Source organism: Podarcis liolepis, assembly GCF_965112155.1.
Source record: "Podarcis liolepis genome assembly, chromosome: 1".
Classification (NCBI taxonomy): domain Eukaryota; kingdom Metazoa; phylum Chordata; class Lepidosauria; order Squamata; family Lacertidae; genus Podarcis; species Podarcis liolepis.
The window spans coordinates 36,056,251-36,080,163 of record NC_139554.1 but is presented as its reverse complement, the minus strand read 5'-3'; the positions used below and the strand labels follow the sequence as shown (position 1 = coordinate 36,080,163).

Genomic DNA, 23,913 nt, shown 5'->3' with positions numbered 1-23,913 from the left:
AATATACCTCTTTACCTGAACTTTCCCCAACTGTTAATCCCACTTCCTGGCATTTCTGGTTACTTTGACTGATACATATTTTTATTGAAAAGGTTTTTGTTGTTCTATTTAATTACATCCTGTTTTATTATTCTGTAGACTACTCTGACATTTCTTTGAAATAAAAGGCAGTATACGAATAATTTTAATAAACAAAACACAGTTCCAGAGGTAACAGCTAAGTGCCAGCCAGCTAAATCCACAGGTTCTCCTCCCACCAGAGTGACTACATTAACGACTGAGACACAAGTGGGTTCTGATATATAGCTAAGGAAAAGAAAGAAAAATCTGACAGCCAGCCTACTTTCCTGTCATTGTGCGGAGGAAGAGTGATCAACTGCAATCTGCTCAGGTAAGTTGTACATAAAAATGTACACGACACAATCTGAGTTATTAACCTTAGCCTATATTGAGAAATGAGTTTTACTTTCTTACCACTTTCATAGTACATCACTGTTACCATAAAAATTAAATAGTCAAGAATGGCCACAAAGAAATTAGAAACGCACCAGCGATTTTCCATTATATGGCATGTTATCTTTCTTGGTAGGTAATATTCCAATCTGATATTAGGCAAATATACATGAAATCGTGTGGGTGCTCTACTTATATTGGAATCATTCATGATGCTTAAGCCGTGTGTATTTAAAATAGTCTAGTTCTACCAATGAACCTGTTGTATATTTCCACCTGCCTATTTCAAAACATAATTAAAAAAAAAACCAATGTTAAAAAAAGGATAGTGAAAAATAGAGCCATTAAAGTGACTGGTATGTAATTGTACCTGTCCCAGCTACAAAACAATCTTAAATACACTTTGCTTGAATCAAGAAAACACTAGAAGGCATCCATCAATAAACATATAGAATTAGTCTGCAAATTCTCTATTTACCTAAAAGTAAATCCCACTGAACTCAACAGGTGATGTTCAATGCGGTACAAGCAGAAGTACCAGGACATCATCTTCCTCCATTCCCTCCTGCAGCACCCTCCCAAATCAGCTCCAGATGTTCTTCCTACTCTCCACAGCAGTTTTAGGGGTGGTGCAGGAGGAAGAAGAAGAGGAAAGGGAAGTCCCATTGCACAAATGTTCTGCTTGAAGATGGACAAAACTGTATGTCACCCACTGGGACTGCCTTCTGTCTAAATAGACATATACAGGACATGTTGCTACTAGATTTATTCACATCACTGGTTATTATTTCAGCAAAGTACACCAATATTTTTCTAAAATATAAAAAAATGAAGACAGAAATAACTTCTGTAAATTACGAAGAATTGCTATGATATTCACAGTTATATGACTGTTCTTAACACAGCTTATAAATTCCAAAGACTGCAAATTGCCTCCCTTTCTACTTCTGGTGCTGTGGAATACAGTAGTGCCTAGAAACAGTGTTTGATTATCCTCCTTCAATCAAGCCTAAGCCAGGCTGCAGCTGGAGAATACAGGATATCTGGTGACTGTGTTCAATGCCCCTTCCTCCCTTCTTCAATGGAGCCTGATTTTATGTTTGTTTCAAAGTATACAACGGCATAACATGGCATTAATAAGTGTAAGCGAGGCTCTCCCCATAATAATTTATCAATCGCAACACCATTCTGAGAATGAGTTGTACAGATACTTGTGGAAGGACTGAACAAATGTTAAATGGTCATAACAAGGAAACAATGTCAATCATATGAAAGCCATGACAGTGTCCATGCTTCAACAAAAATTAATACAGTATATTGTTTCCATCAGTGGGATAATGGTGATTTCCTCCAAGAATAAATTGATTAGGATGGTGTTAGGGGGAAAGGTGGAACCAGAGAATACAGACCACAAGATCTCTAGAAACTACAATATCCAGGAAAGAGTGAGCCAATCCTAGACCTTCCTTTCTCTAACATTTCTTTGTAAGAGTGCTTGGAAACTACAATCAGTCCAGAATGGTATAACCAAGCTGTTGACAAGGGCAGCTGATAGAAAGCATAAAGACTCTGGGCTGAATTCAACGTGTTGGTAAAGATCTCTTAACTCCTTGTTTGGAACAGTGATATCTGAAGGACCACCATCTCTGATAAGAAGCTCCTTGCCTACTGAAATCATTAGTATAGACCCTACTGTGCATCACAGCATCACAGAAATGTGCCTTCTGGAGACCATGCTGAGAGCCTTTTTAGTATGTAAGACTTGGCTCTAGAACTCCCTTTCCAAAGAAGGCTCATTTTGCCCCCTTAGGGAACAATTTTCCATAAGATGGTCAAAAATGTTCCTTTAGGGTAAGGTTTCTGGGCCAAAAATGGCTACTCACTTTCTTATTTATTTATTTATTTATTTATTTATTTATTTTAATAGTGGTGGTTATATTTTGTTGGTTACATGTAATATCAATGATATATCAATCAATATTATAAGGATATTACATGTATCATTGAGACTGTATTGCTTTGGATGATCTCAACCCAAGGTTTTCCCTGTGAAACTGGAGCTCCGATGCTTACTACAGAATTCTTCTAAATGCAGCTTGCTTACAAAGTTGGTAAAACTATGAATCTGAATGAGGGGAGCAAGATCACAAGTTGGATTTATTCAAGGATTATTTGGAAGTGCTGTTTAAGTAAGCAAAAGTGCATTCACACATCCCTTTATGCTTGAAAAGAATGCACGATCAGCTTCTGGACTGCCTATATCGCTATCATACACATGGGTTCTACACACTAAGTCGTAACCCTCCCCAACAAATTTGATATGACACCCCTTGCTCCTTTCTTATATCTCTCACAAATTTAGTTTTCCATCATGCATTATGTAAATGTATCAGCTTCATATGTGTTAATTATAAGTGAAAGTGAAATGTTAAAAACAGCAGCAGAGATGACAGAAAAAAAGAACAATACAGATATTGTGTGAAGGCTGACAGTAGAACAGCTAATGTCAGTTTCTTATGCAACAGGGGACTTTCCTACGGAGAACTGCAGTCTTGATTAAAGGTGGAATGAACTGTTTTTCTCACATAAAGTAGTCCAGGAGGGCAAACAGCTTGTACAAGAGAGTTCGAATCGAAACAACTGTTTTATATGGAAGACAATGTTAAGTATTCAGAGAAAAATCACTACACAAGATCTGATGCAAAATCAAGTTGGTCCGCATTTCAAATGCTCCCAAAGTGGCTTTCTTCTGTTACTGTTTTTAATAGTTATTTATTGTAAATCACTTTGAGGAAGGCATGTGATTATTTTGAAGCAGTGTTCCTGCTACAAATTCAGCAAGTTTTAACTGAGTGAGTGTGAAGATGCATTGCAAATGTTTCATCTCAAAAGGAACTGAGTGAATCAACAGGATAAACAGACAGTCCTTCCCTTTTGAAAACCACTTGTTCATTTGTGGGGGGTTTTCTGTACCGGAATCTAAATAATATTGAAAGCTTGTTTCTGAAACTGATTTACTTCAAAGGTATAAGTCTATTCCAACAAAAAATTGTTATACTGTTATACAGTGGTACCTCTGGTTGCGAACGAGATCCGTTCCGGAGGCCCGTCCGCAACATGAAAAAAGCGCAACCCGCAGCGGTGCGTCTGCGAACGCGCGGGTTGCGATTCGCCACTTCGGTGCATGCGTGAGCAGCGAAACCCTGAAGTAACCCTTTCCGGTACTTCTAGGTCGCCGCAGGACGTAACCTGAAATAACATAACATTAAGCGGACGTAACATGAGGTATGACTGTACTCTGTAATAAATTTATTTTGTCATTCCCACACCATGACTACCTATGGCACATCAATGAAAGGAAGAGACTAGACACATGCCACTGGAGAAAGGAGCATGAGAACGCCAGCTACATTAGTCATCCTAATCAGAGCAAAAACTGTGTCTCTAATATGAGCGGCACAAAGTGCATCTGTAATGCTGCATTTTATTTATTATTTCACTATTCTTATAACTACTTATACTACAAATACAACATAGTTCTCTTGGAAGTTGACAGAAACAAAACATATACCAATACTGTTCAAACTGTTACTGAGCAGAAATGCCAAAAACTTTAAAAAAAATAAAAATAGCAAGGCTAATCTAAAACTAGCCTGACTACGGCATCTAAAAAAAATGAAAGCAATATAAAATCACCAACAGAAAGAGGGGAATGGTGCAAAGACCTAGCACACCAGAAAGATGTACCCACTATGATTAAAACTGAAATTAAAAGTCCTGGGAGGGGGAAAAAGGTATTCACATGATTCCAGGAAAACCACAATCCAGGCAAGGCTTTCTAGAAAAATCATTCCATAAACTGAGCACCACCACTGAAAAGGCCCTCTCCCTAGTAACCACATTGTTCACTTCATTAAGCAGATGATCCCGAAGAAGAGCAGCTGATAAGGATCCTAATGGAAACTGCCTGGAAGAGAGAGCAAGTGACCATGTAGAGGAGTAATTAATACCAGTTCCAATAAAAAGCCTGGCTGCTGTATTATGTACCAAATGACGTCTCAAGAACATTTTCAAAGGCAGTCCCAAATACAACACACTGCGGTTTAAGTCTTAGTTTAGTCCAGTCCATTACCTAGTTTAAGCATTTGTTCAGAATACCCACTGCTTCACTTGGATTAGATGAAAAGGAGATATAAAGCTGGGTGCCAGCCACATATTGGTAACACCTCAGCACACCCACAGTGGTTTCTAGTGATAGAAATTCCCCAGGCGCCAGGACAGTTATGCTACTGGCGCGGGTCCAACTGCAACCACTGGAAATCTGTGGGTGCCAAGTTGGCGACTGACATCTCTATCTGGCTGGCCCCTACTGCTTTCTTAAGCAGGCAAGCAGAAAAGCTTATTTATTGCATTTATATCCCACCTTTTTCTCCAAGGAGTACATGGCTCACCCTCCTCTCCAGTTAATCCCTACAATGACCCTGTGAGGTAGACTAAAGCTGTGACTGGTCCAAGGTCACCCAGTGAGCTTCATGACTGAGGAGGATTTGAACCCTGATGATGATTTGTTGTTGTTGTTGTTGTTGTTGTTGTTGTTGTTGTTGTTCCCTGTCCACTACCAAGGGCACCACTACCAAGAAGGCCCAGGTCCTAGTCCAAGACTCAAACCACTACACCACACTGGCTTCCTACAGTTCTTCTGCTATGGGGCAGCTATATAAATTAAGTAAGTAAATAACTATGAGGAAAGCAAAGTGATATATTTCCCTTGAAACTTAAATTCGTTTTATTCTGGATTGTTTTACAGTATCTGATGTTTTAATGTGTTGTAGAAGACTTTTGAATTTTTTCTTTAAAATCTAAAGCGGTATAGAAATGAAATTAGTAACAATAATAAATCTCACCACAAAAAGGCACCTAGACATTTCGTTGTGACGACTGTAACCTAGGTTTAAGATCTCATTTGGCGATTAACGTATATGTCTGAGTTTCTAACACTGGTTTCATGCAGTTGTGGAATAGCATGGGAGATAAAACAAAGCCATATGAAAGCCCACAGCATAACTGTCAAGAGGCTGAACAATAATTCCTGGGTACCATCTTCTAGAACTGAACTACTAGATAGCAATAAAACTACCACAACACTGTACCTCCAATCCCTACTTTCCAAAGGGAATTTTATTCAGCAAGCTTCTAGTTGTGACCAGCACCAATAACTCAGAGAAAGTGTGAAAGACCAAGGCATGTGGATTTAAAACCAAACCAAACCAAACTCAATTCCAGTGGCGTCACAGTCTCAGTATTAACACTGAAATCACAAGGTACCCCCCCCTTTTTAAAAAAAGGCTCTGAATATGCTTTGTAAATGAGATACTATTCTTAAACTTTACACCTGTTCTAGTAAACACCCTCCCGATTCACTAATTAAGTAATTCATAGACAATGTATCATGTTCTTGTTACCATGATTAAATCATTAAGTTTTTAGTTAGGGCAACACCCCCACCTCCCCTGGAGCTACTTAAGACCTGTGGGAAGACAGAAGAGCAGAAATCAGGACAAGGGAGCTGGTCATATCAGCTCCTTAAGTTGGCCCCTGAATGTTTTTTTAGCATGTTTATTCCAATATTATAAATTGTAAAATACTTTGTTGCCTTGTTCTGATATTATATTCAAGATGCAGCATCAGAGATGCTTTGTACAAAAATGTTGCTCATTTCCAATTCATATAAAAATGCCACATCAAACATATCCAAGAAGTACAGTCATCCTCTTTGCAGGTTCTATCCTCTTTGTGGCTCAGTCATCTTGGACTCAACCAGTATATTACCCTGAGAAGGGCTGTAGTCAGGATGTGGAGAGGGGGATTTCACTTTCTTCTCATGCTGCAACCCATCAACTCATCTATATTCCTTTCAGATCGAACTAAAATACTAAGGGTCTCACCACAAAAACTGAATAGTGAAGAGAGTATGCAGTTTCATCCAAGTCCCTTCTCAAGAAATACCAGTTTCCACAATTAACCATTTATAACCAATCTAGTTATGTTTATTACTGTCATTCATGATATTGATGTCCCCAAAATATATTAATGCTTATTTCAATAACAGCCATTCCGCTTAATTGAAAGCCACCTCAAGATCCATTAACTGCAACCATGTTGGGATTACACTTCATTGAGATACATATTTAAAACACATCTAATATTGCCAATTGTCTTTTTTAAACTGTATTGATCCTTCTCCACATAGAACATACTTACTATTAGCCAAGAATATCATTTAACCAGTATATCACATAACTTATAAACTCAGCATTAAAACTATAGGAAACTAATGAATTGCTTTATTTTAAATACTGTATAGTTTTAATGCTTCCCTCACTGTAACTGGCTGTCCTGGTCTGCTTTTCTATAATTGATGGGGGTTTGCTGGACAGTTCTGAATCTCATTTTTATCAAGTTTTTCAGCCACATTACTATAGCAATCATAAAACCCCTGTACAATCTCCAGTTTTGTATACCTCTGGTTACATACTTAATTCGTTCTGGAGGTCCGTTCTTAACCTAAAACTGTTCTTAACCTGAAGCACCACTTTAGCTAATGGGGCCTCCCGCCGCCACATGATTTCTGTTCTCATCCTGAAGCAAAGTTCTTAACCCGAGGTACTATTTCTGGATTGGCGGAGTCTGTAACCTGAAGCGTATGTAACCCAAGGTACCACTGTATATTTATTTTTGTATATATTCTCAGTTGACCCAGTGGATGCTTTTCCACATTTCCTTATGATCAAGGAAGCAGTTTGCCTAGCTTGTTTCCAAACTCAATTACTGTCACTATGGCATAACTGGCAGTTTTGGCTGTACTGCAAACACTTACCACCATTTATCTCTTGCAGTAATATTTAACCTGCAGCCACTACTCTGCTTATACGGTTTTCCCCATTTATCTGTTCTTTCAATATTGTTTCCAGTCATTTAAGTTGACCTCAACAGATTGGACAACTGGGCCTAAACTAAAAAATGAATTTCAACAGGAACAAATGTAAGATTCAACACTTAGGCAGGAAGAACTTGCTACTCAAACATAAGATGGGGGAAACTTGGCTTACTAGTAGTACATGTCAAAAGGGTCTAGAAGTCTTAGTAGACCACAAGCCTAACATGAGTCAACAGTGTGATGCAGCAGGAAAAAAGGTAATGTTATTCTAGGCTGCATCAACAAAAGTATAGTGTCCAGGTCAAGGGAAGTAATAGCACTGCTCTATTCTACCTTGGTCAGACCACACCTGGAATACTGCGTCCAGTTCTGGGCACAACAATTTAAGAAGGATATTGACAAGTTGGAATGTGTGCAGAGGAGGGTGACCAAAATGATCAAGGATCTGGAAACCTAGCCTTATGAGGAACAGTTGAGGAAGTTGGGTGTGTTTAGCCTGCACAAGAGACTGAGAGGAGATATGATAGCCATCTTCAAATATCTCAAGGGCTACCACATGGAAGATGGAACAAGCCTGTTTTCTCCTGCTCCAGAGGATAGGACCTGAAGCAATGGATTCAAGTTACAAGAAAGCAGATTCCTACTAAACATCAGAAGAACCTTCTGACAGTAACAGCTGTTCAACAGTGGTGGGCTCTGAATCATTGGAGGTTTTTAAGCAGAAGTTGGATGGCCATCTGTCATGGGTGCTTTAGTTGAGATTCTTGCACTTCAGGGGGTTGGACTAGATGACCCTTGAAGTCTCTTCTAATTCTAATTCTATTGTTTTATTATTTCTTCCTTTATTTTTAATAAAATCTCTATGTTACAGCCTTAAATTTGTCATGAAGAAATTAGCTGCCTGAACATTAGTTGTGACAAAAAAAGTTCTGCTTTGCTTTTTGCACCGACACATCTTTTGTAGCAGGAATGCAGAGCAAATAACTGGCCAAACTTTACCTACTTTGTATCCTGGGTTATATTCTGAAAGGCAAAAACATTTCCGAATTCCAGGTTTTCCAGTTCTTCAATTCATTTGCCTTTACAGTGGTACCTCAGGTTACAGACGCTTCAGGTTACAGACTCCGCTAACCCAGAAATAGTACCTCGGGTTAAGAACTTTGCTTCAGGATGAGAACAGAAATCGCACGGTGGCGGCACGGCAGCAGCAGGCGGCCCCATTAACTGGTGCTTCAGGTTAAGAACAGTTTCAGGTTAAGAATGGACCTCTAGAACGAATTAAGTTCTTAACCCGAGGTACCACTGTATTTTCAAACTTGAAGAGGTATAAATTATGGGTAAGATAAGAATATAAGAACCATCTGCTAGATCAGGCCAATGGCCTACCTAGTTCAGCATCCTGTTCTCACAGTGGCCAACCAGATGCCGGTGGGAATCCTGCAAACAGGACATGAACTTAACAGCACTCTGTCTACCTGATTCCCAGCAATTGGTATTCAGAGGCATACTGACTCTGATTATGGAGGTAGAGCAGTGCCATTGAAAGCCTTATCCTCCATTAATTTGTCCAATCCTCTTTTAAAATTATTTAAGTTGGTGGTCATCACTGCCTCCTATGGGAGCAAGTTCCATAGTTTTAAGTACATGCTGCATGAAGAAATGCTTTCTTTTATCAGTCTTCCAGCATCCAACTTCACTGGATGGCCACAAGTTCTAGTGTTAGGGGAGAGGGAGAAAACTTTATCCACTTTGTCCATGCCATGCTTCATTTTATCAAACTTCTGTGATATCACCTCTTTCAAATCTCAGTTTCTAACACTGATAGCAGGGGTAGAAAACTACAGCTCATGGGCATAAGAAGGCCCAATATGGGTCCCAGTTTGGTCTGCAGAACTGCTTCCCCCGAACCATGGCCACCTACCATTGTTATACTGTGTGGGCATAAATGAAGCACTAGGACAGGGGTCAGCAAGGTTTACCTCGCCTGGGCTGGTTCACTCCAGCGGAGATCCCTCCGTGGGCTGGATTGGATGTGTGCCTGAGTGCGCACGCCTGTGATTTCTGGCGTCTGCGCAGACGCGATTTCCGGCGCCACGGAAGCGAGTCCTTGGGCCGCGCCAGTTTAGCACACAGGGACTCACTGAGCAGGCAGCTCGTTGGCCAGTTAAACAACCCTCATGGGCCACTTGTGGCCCATGGGCCTTAGGTTGCCTACCCCTGCACCAGGAATTTAAATTTTGGCTAAGAACTCCTTAATGCAGCTGAGTGCTTTGTAGCCAAATAGTTTCCCTTGCAGAGGGGGAAAATCTCTGATTAAAAAGTGAGAACTTTCTCCAAAGCCCACCCCTTGTAAGGCATGATCCCAGCTCTGAACGGCTGATTGGCACTTAAAGTGCATCTTCAAAACAATTTGCTATAACCACCAATCAGCTGCTCAGCAGTTACAGTGACCTCCATCAAACTTTGACAGGTGTCAATCAAATGACATCATTATAACAGTAGAGGGTTGACAGGTGAGTGGTCCTGCACAACTGTCAATGTTGGTAAGTGGGACTGTGGGCGAGTTTTGAAGCTGGCCTACTAGCCAAACTCAGTTCTCCATCCCAGTACTACAGTTTACATAGAGGGGATCTCCAATTTTCATGGATTATCCTCTCAAGACGCAGCCTCTTATTTGTCATTCCATCCTATTTAGAATCAGTTGGAGATTTTTATTGGTCCTTCTTTGAGAGAAAGAAAAAGCCAGTAATGTATATAAAAAATAATCTTGGAAACTGCAACAATCTAAGGGAACAAGAGTTAATGCAAAATCTGCAAGATACGTGACAGAAATCCTGAAGTGAGGCTCTCCGTATGTCATTGGACTCTACCTTCTATTATCCCTGACCGTTCCCCATGCTAGCTGATGAGAGTTAAAGTCCAACAACATCTGGAGGACATCATACTGGCTAATCTTGCCCTGGAGTGACCTATCAAACTTTCAAAGGACTGACACATGTCTACTAAGAAGTAAGTCTCTTTTAGTTTGATGGGATTTAGTCCCAGATAACTGGATACAGGGATGCAAGTCATCTAATGCTGTATTAAATGGTCTTCAATGCCACAAAAGACACAAAGCTTCACCTAATATCTTTCCTATTACAATCACCATAATTCATCTGAATCAGTGTTTGACATCTACATTATTTCGCCATGTCCTAGAACCATTACCAGATTGTAAAAATCTCAATAATAAAAAAGGTTTGAGCCACACTTCTAGCAGATAAAGCATCTAACTGAAGATAAAGACTTATAATCAGCCCAAGCTGGGTTCTATATGTCATAAACATATATGATCGTGAATTTGACTTGCTTAGCTAGTCTCATGAATAAACATGACTTCTCTTTCAATATGATATACGTGATCCCTCAAAGCAGCAACAGCAACAACAAAAGTAATTCTGTTAAATAATAGGTTTGCCAAAATATAGTTGTCACTTGTCATGACACCCAACATCTAGTAGGCATTTTAGTCTCGATTACATTATTACTGTTTGTTCTCCTTTACAGTATCTCTTTGGCTTTGCAGTGCATTATAAAATTCGGTGTTTGCCTCACAAGAACCCCGTAAGATGGAATGCTGCCCCCCCCCCCGCAACAGGAAACTGCAGGTGAGAAATTGCACAGCTGTGCACAAGTCAGTACTTGTCCTCTGACAGACCTAGGGCTTCCAGATCCAAATCTAACTACGCTGAAAATCAACCATATTAATCAGGAAAAGCACACCTTCGCTTTTACATGCCTCACACTGCTCCTTACATTAGCTATATGGGAACACACATCACAGGATACAGTACGAATGCAGGCTTATTTTGTATTTTTTTAAAAAACCTTTTAGAATGTAGCTAAACCTCAGATGTGTACAGTTGGAGACTTTAATTATATAGCTACATGTACCTTCACACCTAGGCACCCAATTTTAATGGTCATTCACATATGACAAAACCAGATTAACTACCCAGCAATGCATGCTAAGTAGGGAGTCCTGGCCACTCCTGGATCCCTGACTCATGTGCCTATGTAATACTTGGTTCTGGCAAACACCTTACACCTTACTGTATTTTGCTGATGTAACCCTAGATTACAAATGGATGAAGAATAAGCAGCAGCAGCCTGAAATGGTCGATCCGTCAAATTTATCCATTTCTCTCTGGTCACGTCTCCCACTTTCCGTTTCATTTTTATTTATTTTTAGTGGTAGTGTCACCCATGTGGGTGCTGAACAGAGACTGAAGGGGGAACACGCCTCCTATTCCTAGAAAGAAGGCGGGGTCCCTCGCCAAGAAGGAAGTGCGCGGCTTTGTATTCCCAAGGTAACAGCTGGAAATAAGTAAGGTCGGGGGCTAAGAGCAGGTTGAGATCACCGTGTCCTTATAAAGATGATGCGACTCGCCCTCCCGGTAGGCCGGAGAAGCCTCCCAAATGCCCCGAGGGCTCCGGCAGCCGCAAGCGGGAAAGCCGCCGTTGCCCCCCCCCCCCGCCCTCGAGCCCCAGCTAACTGTCAGGGCGCGCGGACGCTGCGGAGTCGGTGCTTTAAAATCCGGGGCCGGGGGGAGACGGCAGCCCTCCCCTGACTAGCCTGACAGGCCCAGGCAGGCGCCATGCTAGAAACCAAAATGGCTGCCCCGGGGAAGGCTGCCCAACCCGAGGAGCCGCGAGCGGGGGAACGTGCCGAGTGACGCCCGCCGCGCCGGACAGGTAACTTTCTCCTCCCCCGCCGCCGCCGCGTCGTCGTCCGTCCCTCACCCACCTCCCCTCCCTCCTCAGCCACGCCGCCGCAGCTCCCATCCCTCCTTCCTTCCTTCCCGGTTACGGACAGACCCTCCTCGCCTCAAGCCAGCCGTTCTCTCTCATTGTGCTTGTGTGTGTCCCCTCCGCCTCACCTGGAGCTCGGCCCTTTCCACCTCCCAGTGCGCGCGCTCCATCTCGAAGCGGGCCCATTCGTGCTGGATGTAGTGCAGGATCCCCGGGATGGTGTAGTGTTGAGGCCGGGACAGCTCCGAGCCGCCGCCGCCGCCGGGGCCCACCGCTTCCGGAGCCGCCGCTGCCGCCGGGCCTTGGGGTTGCTGCTGTGGCGGCAGGTTGCCTCCGCTGCCGGGCCCCGCGCAGCCCTGGCCGAGCAGCTGGGAGTTCGCGTTCCCTCCGGCGGGCGGCAGCGGCCCTTGCTGCTGCTGCTGCCTCGGGCTGGGCCCTGCCATGATCCCGCCGCCGGCTCCGGGATGTTCGTCCATTGTCTGTGGGGAGTCCTTCCCCCGCCTCCTCTTGCTGCTGCTGCTGCTCCTCCCGCCTGGTGTCCCGAGTCCGGAGCGGCGCTGCTTGTGGGGCGGGACCGGCCCGGGGGTGTCAAGGACACGCGGAGCAGTAGCCGGGTGTCAGAGCAGCGCCGAGCTCCAGCCGCTGCCGCCGCTGCTGCTCCTGCCGCCGCCGCCGGCCGCCATTACAGTCTCAGCTCCATCATCAGCCGGACAGATTCACTCAGCAGCTCGGCTCACCCACCCACGGGGTGGGGGGGGGGGAGAGGCGGAGGGACGCGGGGCATGCTGGGAAACGGCACCCGCCTTGCTCCGACACCCGCGCCGCCCTGCTGCACGCATGCGCGGGCGCTGCCTGAAGGAAATTATAGAGAGGAAAGTAGGGGATTCTTGCGCTCTGGGTGGTATTTGGTGTTCGCTGAGGGGGAAAAAAAAATCTCGCTCCTTCAGTCCTAAATCAGTTTCCCGCGGCTGACTTTTTAACTCCTCGGTAAAACTCGCTTGTCAATGGCCAGAAGAGCCAGAGCTACCCACAGAGATGGTCGCTCTTTGGTTTTAAAGTGAGAATGACACTCGCACTTCACGTGTTCACTGTGCATTGTCCAGTTGTCATCCTCACGACAACCGTGGAAGGTAGGTCAGAATGTTTCCCCGTGTTGCCGATCTGGGCGGTTGAGGTGAGAGAGTGTGGCTTGCCTAAGGCAACCTACTGAGTTCCTGGCAAATGTGACATTTGAAATTCCTTGGTATCTCAGTCTTTTTGCCAGTTTACACAATGGTGTAAACTGTTGATAGTTGTAGACAGGGCTTTATTTAGCTCAGGAGGAACCGCCAGGAGCATGTGAAGAACATAAATTCAACAGTTATCTGACCATGCTAAGAGTGCATTTTCCATTTTTAGGAGAAAGCTTCCTATATCAAATGAGCCTCTTGCAGGGAATTTTTTTTCTTGCCTGGCATTTTAAACAGCAACAATAATCACTGGTAGTCTACAAAGCATCCACTCATTCTGAATGTCCAAATTGGCATTTTACCCAACACCACAAACTCTGTCCCTTCTTCATTCCACTTCCATGAGATAAAGACATGGAAGGAATAAAAGGTTTTGTGACCCATTTTGAAAACTACCTTTCCATGATGGTATGTTTTTAAAAGATTGCAAAGGAGTGTATTCCATACTTAACTTCCTGCCACTTTAACAGTCTCTTGCTACTACTTTCTCTCCTCAGTTTATAATTTTTCAGTAGGCTGCTACTGTTTGTTGCTCCTTCAGCTCATTTAAAATGGTCTCCCCGATGATGGGCTGTGCCAGCAAAAGATTCTTGGCATTGCAGTTGCATTCCTCACATGTCTACAGCTGACTCCTTGGGGTGGACAAGAGGCTATTTCTCCCACCACACGCACAACACACCCTCCCTCCCCCAGGACATGAAACATGCGCTGATTTTGCCACTGCTGTTGTTATTATTACTCTGTCACCCAAAGTAGCAAGGCAGCAAATAGAAACCAGAGTACTGGCAGTCGGCAAACCAGTGTCAAATTACTACTATGAGTATGGGATTAAATTAAGAGAGGCTAACCTCTGTAGAAGGAGGGAGAGCTTTCTGAGCAATCCCTTGAGGGAAACTCCATCACTGGGATGTTTAAAACAAGGTTAGTCAGAGCCGTAGGGAACATGCCTTCTTTAGCCTTTGGTAAACTACTCCGTCATCTTTGCAAACCATATCCTTAAAAAGGAGCAAGTTAATATGTAAGCTATATATAGGAGCGTTTTACATCTACAGTGTAAACAAGTCACAAAATAAAATGTTTAATTGAAGGTATGAAATTAAAATACAGGAGTCTAGTGCTGACACACTTGTACTTCAAAGTAGGTTTCCTTTAAATAAAGTAGCTATTGCACTAAAGTGTTCTGTCACATCCTAAGTACCGAATAATGAGCAAATCACATTTAAAAAAATGCTTTCTTCTTCCAAAGTAAATTTGATACAGAGAGCTGGACTTTTAAGGCTACAGTCATGAAACCATGGCTATAGGGGTCTTTTTTCTGTTGTGGGCTGCATGGCCAGCAGTGGGGCAGAGACAAAGATAAATGTTCTGGATTAACTAAACTGGAATAAAGCCCTGTTTCATTTTCCTCAGATTAGAATTCCCAGCCCTATCAAGGTCTGTTGTTAGAGGCATTATGCCTTTGTTGATGGATATATATAACAGCTTAGATAGGTTCTTGGTCTGATCCAGTAGAGTACTTAAGTAGAAGTATACCCTAAATGTTGACTAGGAAGTAATAAAAGTATAAGCAACAAGGTGGGAGTTATTAATGAAAGGCTATTTGTTCCCTGAAAAGCCTAAAGTGTTTTTGCTAGTACACCCTGGACAGTTAAGCATTGCAAATCCATCTAAACTTGCATTTTTATAATCCAAAAACAGTTCCAAAAAAAATTGAGAACAGAAAACACTGGAATGTGAATTGGTTGCTAACTGTTTTCTAGATTCCCTTTGTAAAGTGAATAAACAGAGTATGACCGTTCCTGATGGCAACTATTAGCTTTTAATTCTTATTAATTGATCACAAGTTTTTATAGATTTTGTTTATCATAATGACCTCAAAGTAATTACAATATAAAAATATTGATAAAACTCATAAAATACAATTGAAAAATAACATGCAGTTTCAGTTCCATTAAGAACACAGAGATCCAGATTCTGAAGGGATCAACACAAGTTTCATGCCCCAAAGACTTCAGAAAGTAGGCGTCTTCACCATATGGCAAAGAAATCCCTTAATATTGAGGGTATCATGTTGCCAAGGGGAGGGAATTGCAAAGGTGGGCCACGACTACAGAGAGTTGGGATCTTCCAGATCCCAACACAACAAGCCATGTTTATTGGCAGGACCAGAAGCAGAACCCCGCTCAGCTGATCTCATGGGTTGAAACAGTCTACACCTAGATCCCTAGTCATGGAGGGCTTTATGTGTTAAAGTGGCTAATTTGGAGTGTCTTCTTCTTTGGCGATGACTTGTAGCCGAGTAAGATTGTCTTCCATGTACACGGTCTTAACGGTGTGTCCACAGGTGATTGTGGAGCCCAATTCTGGATCCATAAGTCCTTCCGCAGTGGAAGGCTCTTGTGGAAAGATAACTGCCCAGGTAGGAGAAGTGATTTATACTTTCCAACAATTACACCACTGAGTTGGATTTGTGGCGCTGCAGAGCGGTTGTTTTAGGCTTGTTGGTGCAGCACTTTGGTTTTTTGGATGTTGAGTGATAGGCCAAGCTTTTCGTATGCTTCTTCGAAGATACAGTGGTGCCCCGCAAGACGAATGCCTCGCAAGACGAAAAACTCGCTAGACGAAAGGGTTTTGCGTTTTTTGAGTCACTTCACAAGACGAATTTCCCTATGGGCTTGCTTCGCAAGACGAAACGTCTTGCGAGTTCTTGCGAGTTTGTTTCCTTTTTCTTAAAGCCACTAAGCCGTTAATAGCCGCTAAGCCGCTAATAGCCGTTAAGCCGCTAATAGCCGTGCTTCGCAAGACGAAAAAACCGCAAGATGAAGAGACTCGCGGAACGGATTAATTTTGTCTTGCGAGGCACCACTGTATTTAGGACGGTTTGGAGGTCATCCTCTGAGTGTGTACACACTACTTTGTGTCACATCTGCATGACTGAATCTTTTCATAACCTCATTCCCATAGCATAAAAAGAAGCATAATTAAATTCAAAAATTTAATCTGTATCAATAATTTAATCAATATCAACCCTAAAGTAAGGTTTGGAATGATATTCTCATCATGCAGATAGCAGTTCATCATTTCCACCTGAATATTTCTGAGGATCACACTCTACAATGCCATTTTGGAGTGGGTTAATTAAAATAAATTCTCATAACCCTAAGGGGCATTAATTATGCTATCTTTATTTGCCTCTTCTATGGGCTAGAAGCTCTTGAGGCTTCCTTTTGAGTTTGTGCTGTTTACTTTTCCTTCTGAAGTGGCCCATTCTTCAGTTGAAACCACATAACCTGAGGATACGTAAGAAAATTTATACTTTTTATACGATTCCTATAATTTTATGGAAGAGGAGACACACATTGTTCCCACTCATCCCAGCATCTTGCTGTTGTTATTAAATATTATTATTATTAAATATAGACACATGTATATAATTGAGAGAAGAATGAGGACACAATAAGGTTTATAATATAAGTTAGGGAATGGAGAGAGTGAAAAGAGAAACAGAACAGTCTCAGAGTTACAAACAACACAGTAATTAATTCAAATTAATGGGTAGCATGTTTAAAACAAACAAAAGGAAGTACTTATACAACACATAATTAACTAATAGAATGCATTTCCATATAATGTTGCAATTATTAGAATTAGTGGTGTTGAAAAGGATTAGGTAAATATGTGGAGGATGAAGTTCATCTGTAACTCATAACTATAATAACCAGAGCTACAGTGTTTGTGCTCAGAGACTGTGTACCATGTGCTTAATTCAAAACTAAGGTGTTGGGACAAAAATTTGCCTGGAAGTAATCCTCTCTGACCTGGAAGCTGTTTCCCAATAATTACAGAGGGAAAGGCATGTAGCTCATGCTCAAAGACATGTGCTTCTTTATTTTAAAATTTAAAAAATTCTTCCAGTAGCACCTTAAAGACCAACTGAGTTAGTTCTAGGTATGAGCTTTCGTGTGCATGCACACTTCTTCAGATACACTGAAACAGAAGTTGCCAGATCCTTCTATATAGTGAGAAGGTGGGGAGGGGTATTACTCAGAAGGGTGGTGGGAATGGGTGATTGGCAGAAAGCTGAGATGAGCCTGTTGACGACTCTTAACGACTGCAATAGGTCTTACAGGAAAAGGCAAGGGGTGAGAAGGTGAAAAATGGCTTAGTCATGTATAATGAGATAAGAATCCAATGTCTCTGTTCAGACCAGGTCTCTCCATGGTTTTAAGTTTGGTAATGAGTTGCAATTCAGCAGCTTCTCTTTCCAGTCTATTTCTGAAATTCCTTTGTAGTAAAACAGCTACTTTGAGATCTTGTATAGAATGTCCTGGGAGATTGAAGTGTTCTCCTACTGGTTTCTCTGTTTTGTGATTCTTGATGTCTGATTTATGTCCATTTATTCTTTGGCGTAAGGTTTGGCCTGTTTGTCCAATATAGAGAGCTGAAGGACACTGTTGGCATTTGATGGCATACACAATGTTAGACGATGAGCAATTAAATAGTCCCGAGATGGTATGTGTGATGTTGTTGGGGCCAGTAATGGTGTTGTCCGGGTGTATGTGGCAGCAAAGTTGGCATCTGGGTTTATTGCAGGCTCTGGTGCCAGTGTCCGTGTTAAGTCTGGTTGTAGTATTATTGTGGGTTAGGAGTTGTTTAAGATTGGGTGGCTGTCTGTAGGCAATGAAAGGTCTTCCTCCCAGAGCTTGAGAAAGAGAACTTCTTTATTTTAATCCCACATGTTCCTTGATCAACCTGGTTGTGCTGAAAACAGATTGTGCAGAGCAATTCTAACTTGGGAATAGAGTGGCAAATTCTCCCAATCCTAACTGGGGCATGGAGCAGCCAGGACAGAGGGTGGTAGCAGTCCGTCCCCCCACCCCCCCCTATTTTTGCTGCACTAGCTGCAGCCTGGCACAGCACAGGGCTCAGATCAGGTTATTCACTAGAAAACAGGCTGGCTTTGGAACCAGCAGCTCTGTGCTGCTCTGCCCCTCAAACCCAGTTTTAGGACCAAATATGATTATTACCAGCAGGAACACTGGCAAAAAGCAGTATGCACTCCATCGCCCTTTCAGTTTCACAGTGAAGGGAGACTTCTGTTGAATCCTTACCAACACCAGTACAGATCAGGGGTTAGGTATTTTTTTAAAATAGAAAAGTTAAGTAGACTGCACCCAGTTCCTATGAAAATCACAGGTCTTAGATCTGGACTTTGTTATCCTGCTCAGTCCTCTGGCCTTGATCAAAAAAACCTTCAACTCAATTGTCATAAAAATAGATCAAGTATAGGCATGTTCTGCAACCTTTCTGTGGACCATCCAAATGGAGTTAGCAGACCACAGTTGGAGAATCTTTGCTCTACCCCCAAGGTTTTAAAATGCCTCACATATCAATTACTCTTTTGTCTCCTTAGAAAGGTGTTGTATCTAAATCCATTAACAATAGCCACAAGCCCTTTTGTGAGCTTTTAAGAGTACTCTCCTGACATGGGAGTGAAAGTTATTGTCAGCTTATGAGGAAAGAGTACCTCCTGTGATCTGTAAATAGCCTAATATTCTCTTAAACAGCTCCATATTTAAGAGCGAGCTGAGCTTTGCATTTGGCATAAAGACATATGCCTATATCTATAAATAATAATAATATAATTATTTTACACAGTGGCTATGTTTCATAGCAAGAAGTTCCCCAAGAGGAAATTCAGCATCCATCTATAAATAAAATCAAGCATTAAGCAAATGAAAGAGTGTAAAATACTGTACTTCAGAGCAGAGCCAGCAGTGAATCAGACTATGGTGGCTATAGTTACTATGTATAATGCAAATGCAGTGGGAAATATTACAGGTTGGTTCTCTCACCAGTTCAGTCGTCCTTTGGAAGTTGAATGGAATCCGTTCCAGAAGTCCATTCGACTTCCAAAACGTCTAAAACCCAAATCGTGGCATCTGATTGACTGCAGGAAGCTCCTGCAGCCAGCCGCAAGCCCTGTCCGACGTTCGGGTTCCAAAAGAACGTTCACAAATCGGAATGATCACTTCCGGGTTTGTGGCGTTCAGGAGCCAAAACGTCTGAGTTCCAGGTCATTCGGGATCCAAGATATGACTGTATCTTCAATTTGACCCAATAGGAATTGGCCCTTCTGCCTCTGTCCAGTACTTATAATCATAGTTGATTTCTTTTATAATGTTACTGTGGCATTAGCCCCAATCCAATTGCTCTGGGTAGTTTGATAACTGTACAAATAAATTGGGGTTGAGCCTCTCTAGGGTCTGGGGAAGTAAAGAGAAAGCCTATAAAATAAAGCTGTTTGGGACAATCCTAGAACAAGTCTGGGGACGCGGGTGGCGCTGTGGTCTAAACCACTGAGCCTAGGGCTTGCCAATTGGAAGGTTGGCGGTTCGAATCCCCGCTACGGGTGAGCTCCTGTTGCTCAGTCCCAGCTCCTGTCAACCTAACAGTTCGAAAGCACATCAAAGTGCAAGTAGATAAATAGGTACCACTCCGGCAGGAAGGTAAACAGCGTTTCTGTGTGCTGCTCTGGTTTCAGTGTTCCATTGCACCAGAAGCGGCTTAGTCATGCTGGCCACATGACCCAGGAAAACTGTCTGCAGACAAATGTCGGCTCCCTTGGCCAGTAAAGCGAGATGAGCACCGCAACCCCAGAGTCATTCGTGACTGGACTTAACTGTCAGGGGTCCTTTACCTTTTTTAGAACAAGTCAATGGTATGGTGAAATTATATTTACCAGATGGGATGTTTGAGGAGGGGTAGTACATCTGGTGGGAGACACGTTGTGTTCCTTTTGGGGTAGTTTGTCCACCTTTGGTCTCCACCCTGCACTTAGCTCTCATCTGTGGCTCCTAGAAGCTGTCAGCATATAGCACTGGCCATACCCCAGGCTGACAAAACCAGGTGAGGGTAGCTGTGTTAGGGATCTCCTCTGCATGCAAAGACAGGTTCCATCATATTGAGTGGACGAGACCAATAGTGGATCCAATGGTCAAGAAGGCAGTTTCTGCATGTGCTGTAGAGGGAAATGAGGGGCAGATGGGGCTCGACAACCTGGGAAGGTAGCCCATGTAGCAGAAGGAAACACTGACCCCAAACCTCTGCTGCATTGTGATGATGATAATAATAATTATTTATTATTTATACCCCACCCATCTGGCTGGGTTTCCCCAGCCACTCTGGGCAGCTTCCAACAAAATATTAAAATACAATAATTAATCAAATATAAAAGCTTCCCTAAATAGGGCTGCCTTCAGATGTCTTCTAAAAGTCAGATAGTTGTTTATTTCTTTGACATCTGATGGGAGGGTGTTCCACAGGGCGGGTGCCACTACTGAGAAGGCCCTCTGCCTGGTTCCCTGTAACTTCGCTTCTTGCAGTGAGTGAACCGCCAGAAGGCCCTCGGCGCTGGACCTCAGTGTCCGGGCAGAACGATGGGGGTGGAGATACTCCTTCAGGAGAAGAAAAGGCTAAGGAGTAAACCCTGCAGAAATCTGGAGTGGAGTCCCTAAGATGGTTGGGTGGTGCTTTGTATGCCGCCTCCTGGCAACTTCTGCAGCCAAGATGGCACCAAATGTATTGCTCTGCTTTCCTTTGGACCACATCAGTGAGGCTGAGAAGGGGGTCTTGTCATCTGGGCTGCCCAGGACCTCCATATGCACTGCCCAGGCTTGCATCCCAGTGAAATTACTTCAGTGCTGCCAACACAGCGGTTTGACTGGAGTGCCTGGTTTAGTCAATTTCAGTCTTGAATGAAATTTCTTAATGGAAGCATGTTCTTGAAAAAGAGGAGCTTTGTATTTTTGTATTTTTAAATGTGTGTGTGTGTATCTGTATCTATATTTATATATACATGTACATATATGAGTAAACAGCTATACTGCCAGCCATAACAATGTACAGTATACATTTCTATTAAAGTTGTGATGGTTGTGTCATTAGAACTAGTCTTTGAAATGCATTAGAAGTTTGTAAAACCAGTTTGTCTAGATACTATGGCAGGACAGGAACATTGAGCAGGTCTACAGTAACTATAGTGCCATCTCCAGTTCTTGGAAAAATTATAGGGTCTTCAATAGGAAATGTATACAATGACTCTCGTGGGCACCACCTTAAATACACATGCACAAAATAATGAAATCCATAATGGTACAGGTAACTGATACACATTGGGTTAAGAACTTAATTCATTTTGGAGGTCCGTTCTTAACCTGAAACTGTTCTTAACATGAGGTACCACTTCACTAGCTAATGGGGCTTCTTGCTGCCGGGATCAAAGCAGCTGGGAGTGGTGTTCCACATATATTCCTGCTTGTTCAGCCCTGTTTCCCCCTGCAGCTCTTGTGGCTTCCCAAAAGCCCCTGATGGTTTAGAGATCTTCCAGAGATCTTTCACAGATGCATCAGTGCTGGAATTTGTGACACACACACACACACCCCACGAACGGCAGTGTAAACTATCCGGGAAACTAAATTTCTAATTATTCTTCATCAGATTAGGCTGTGAAAGACTTACAGCATACCTTTAGACATTTGTTCTTTCTGGAAGATGATAAACTAGGCAAAATGTGATTTAAAAAGCACAACAAGGGTTGTTCTTAGCTGATTTTGGTTTCTGGAAGTGAAACAAACACGATCCCTGTTTCAGACATGATGCAAAGCAGAAAATTCTTCTATGCACAAGCAGGGAGGAGCAAAGGAGCACTCTTAGGCACATATACCATTAACTATGGTTTACTGTGATGTGTGAACAGGGTCATTATGTTACCACAAAATAGTACATACAAATGGAAAAGTTATGAATGAAAACTATGGGCTTAAACTATTGAACTAGGGCTTCCTTGAAGAACTGATAAAGGTTCATCTAAACTATATTTAGCCTTTAGAATTCAAAGTTAAGTTGAACACTGAGATATAAAAATATAAGCAGCCATTTGTTATTATTACTTTAACATGGGTAAAGCTGATGACTTATCATCTTAACCAGGCTGGGGAAATGAAACCATCACACCTGTCTACAGACTGAATTTTGCAACAGTTACTCATGCTAAAAGGATATTCATGGGAGCAATTCAGTTCGGAATTAGTGGAACAAATGAGAGGCTTGTTCACCACATTGCGAGCAATAGATTCACTGCTGCTGCTTGATACTGAGGTTGCTGCTGTGGAGGAGTGCCTAGAGAGGGGTGGTGTGGGAACAATAGTTAATTTAGCTTGCTTGAACTAGGCGAGGGACTGGCCCAACACATGACATGTTAAAACATAGCATGATAGTGTCTGGGTGGTAGGTAGATGATGAAATTTGTCTGCAAAATTAACAGGATAATGCCTCATGATTATTTCATACGTGGGTCATGAAAGTGACCCTGGAGTAGTTCTGTGCTTGGCTAATTCCCGCCTTTATAAAGGAATTTTTGCAAACTTTGGCTGATGGCATGGATCGCACTAGGTTCCAGTGTAGTCTGGAATTGGCGAAAAACATAGATGTGTGGCTTCTTCGACCCTTCACTTTTTAAAAGTTGCTTGTTAACTCCCCCACGCAGGTAAGGGTAAGGGGGGCATCACTCTGTGTGGCAGGTTAGGCTGAGATAGAGTGATTTCCCCAAAATCATATAGTGAACTTAATCACTGAGTGAGGATTAGACCATGTGAGTTAGATACTGAACAAAGAGCAATGCCCTAGGCAATTATGATAAGGTATTACCAATTTCTGCCTTTTATCTTTATGAGCTTTATATGCTTGGGGTTAAGAAATGCTAAAGAATACATCTAGAATTAATGGCAATATATTATAAAAATAGCCTGATACTATAATATGCCATTATAATAGGCTTTAGAATAAATGCACCTCGCTCTCCCCTCCCCATCTTTTGGTGGTTGGCACATTAATGCAGAAGGAGGGGGGGGGCAATGCCCACAGTTCTAATTTCTAGCTTTTCAATTTTCTGCAGAACACTATTTTTCCACAGTAACTAGCTATGCATTTCCTCCCACATGCCTGCTAAACATATCTCCTTGCTGGAATTTGCAGAGTGGGAGGGGTTTCGTTCTGGGAAATGTCTGCTTATACTTTATATGCTAGTAAAGCATTTTATAGCAAATGTTGAGGGGGGCACATCTAAAGCTTCATCCCAGCACGGATCACCTACAGGCAGCTGGCTGGGATGTTTTATGCGGCTTTAGAAGCCTCGTTCACCTGAACCCACAGTCATAGCCTAGAAAAGGTTGTCCTTAACACAGTGCCAATTCAAACGATGAAGCTGTTAATTTCCTTACAGTTTTATTTAATCTCAATTTCAGTTTTGACCATCTAGCCTTGAAAGAGCAGACAACGAATCATGATCAAGTTTTTTCTTATGGTGAACAAGCAAGGGCAAACAAGACTCTCTCGATATTATGAATACATGGACCTTCATAAACGGACGATGCTAGAAGCTGAAGTAATCAAGCATTGCCTTTCCCGTTCAAAGGAGCAAGTATGTCTTTTTATGTAGAC

At 42.4% G+C, this 23,913-nt stretch overlaps 2 protein-coding genes across 10 annotated transcripts in view; one reads left to right on the top strand and one right to left on the bottom strand.

Moving 5' to 3' along the window:
* STRN3 (striatin 3) overlaps positions 1–13,009 on the bottom strand; it is a 49,532-nt gene extending 36,523 nt beyond the window's left edge. For 4 of the 5 annotated variants that reach the window (XM_083507105.1, XM_083507107.1, XM_083507106.1 and 1 more), the window contains exon 1: positions 12,313–13,009. In XM_083507105.1, the coding sequence (XP_083363231.1) occupies positions 12,313–12,660 (348 nt within the window). In that variant the 5' untranslated portion in view covers positions 12,661–13,009. Of the gene's footprint in view, positions 1–11,485; positions 11,614–12,312 lie in introns of those variants that run through there. The other variant, XM_083507108.1, reaches the window with a different exon arrangement.
* The window catches only part of AP4S1 (adaptor related protein complex 4 subunit sigma 1), a 32,056-nt gene continuing 19,759 nt past the window's right edge, over positions 11,617–23,913 (top strand). The window contains exons 1-2 of one of the 5 annotated variants that reach the window (XM_083510809.1): positions 11,617–11,742; positions 23,718–23,893. In XM_083510809.1, the coding sequence (XP_083366935.1) occupies positions 23,756–23,893 (138 nt within the window). In that variant the 5' untranslated portion in view covers positions 11,617–11,742; positions 23,718–23,755. Of the gene's footprint in view, positions 11,743–11,968; positions 12,128–13,026; positions 13,315–16,612; positions 16,714–23,717; positions 23,894–23,913 lie in introns of those variants that run through there. The other 4 variants (XM_083510807.1, XM_083510811.1, XM_083510808.1 and 1 more) reach the window with 4 other exon arrangements.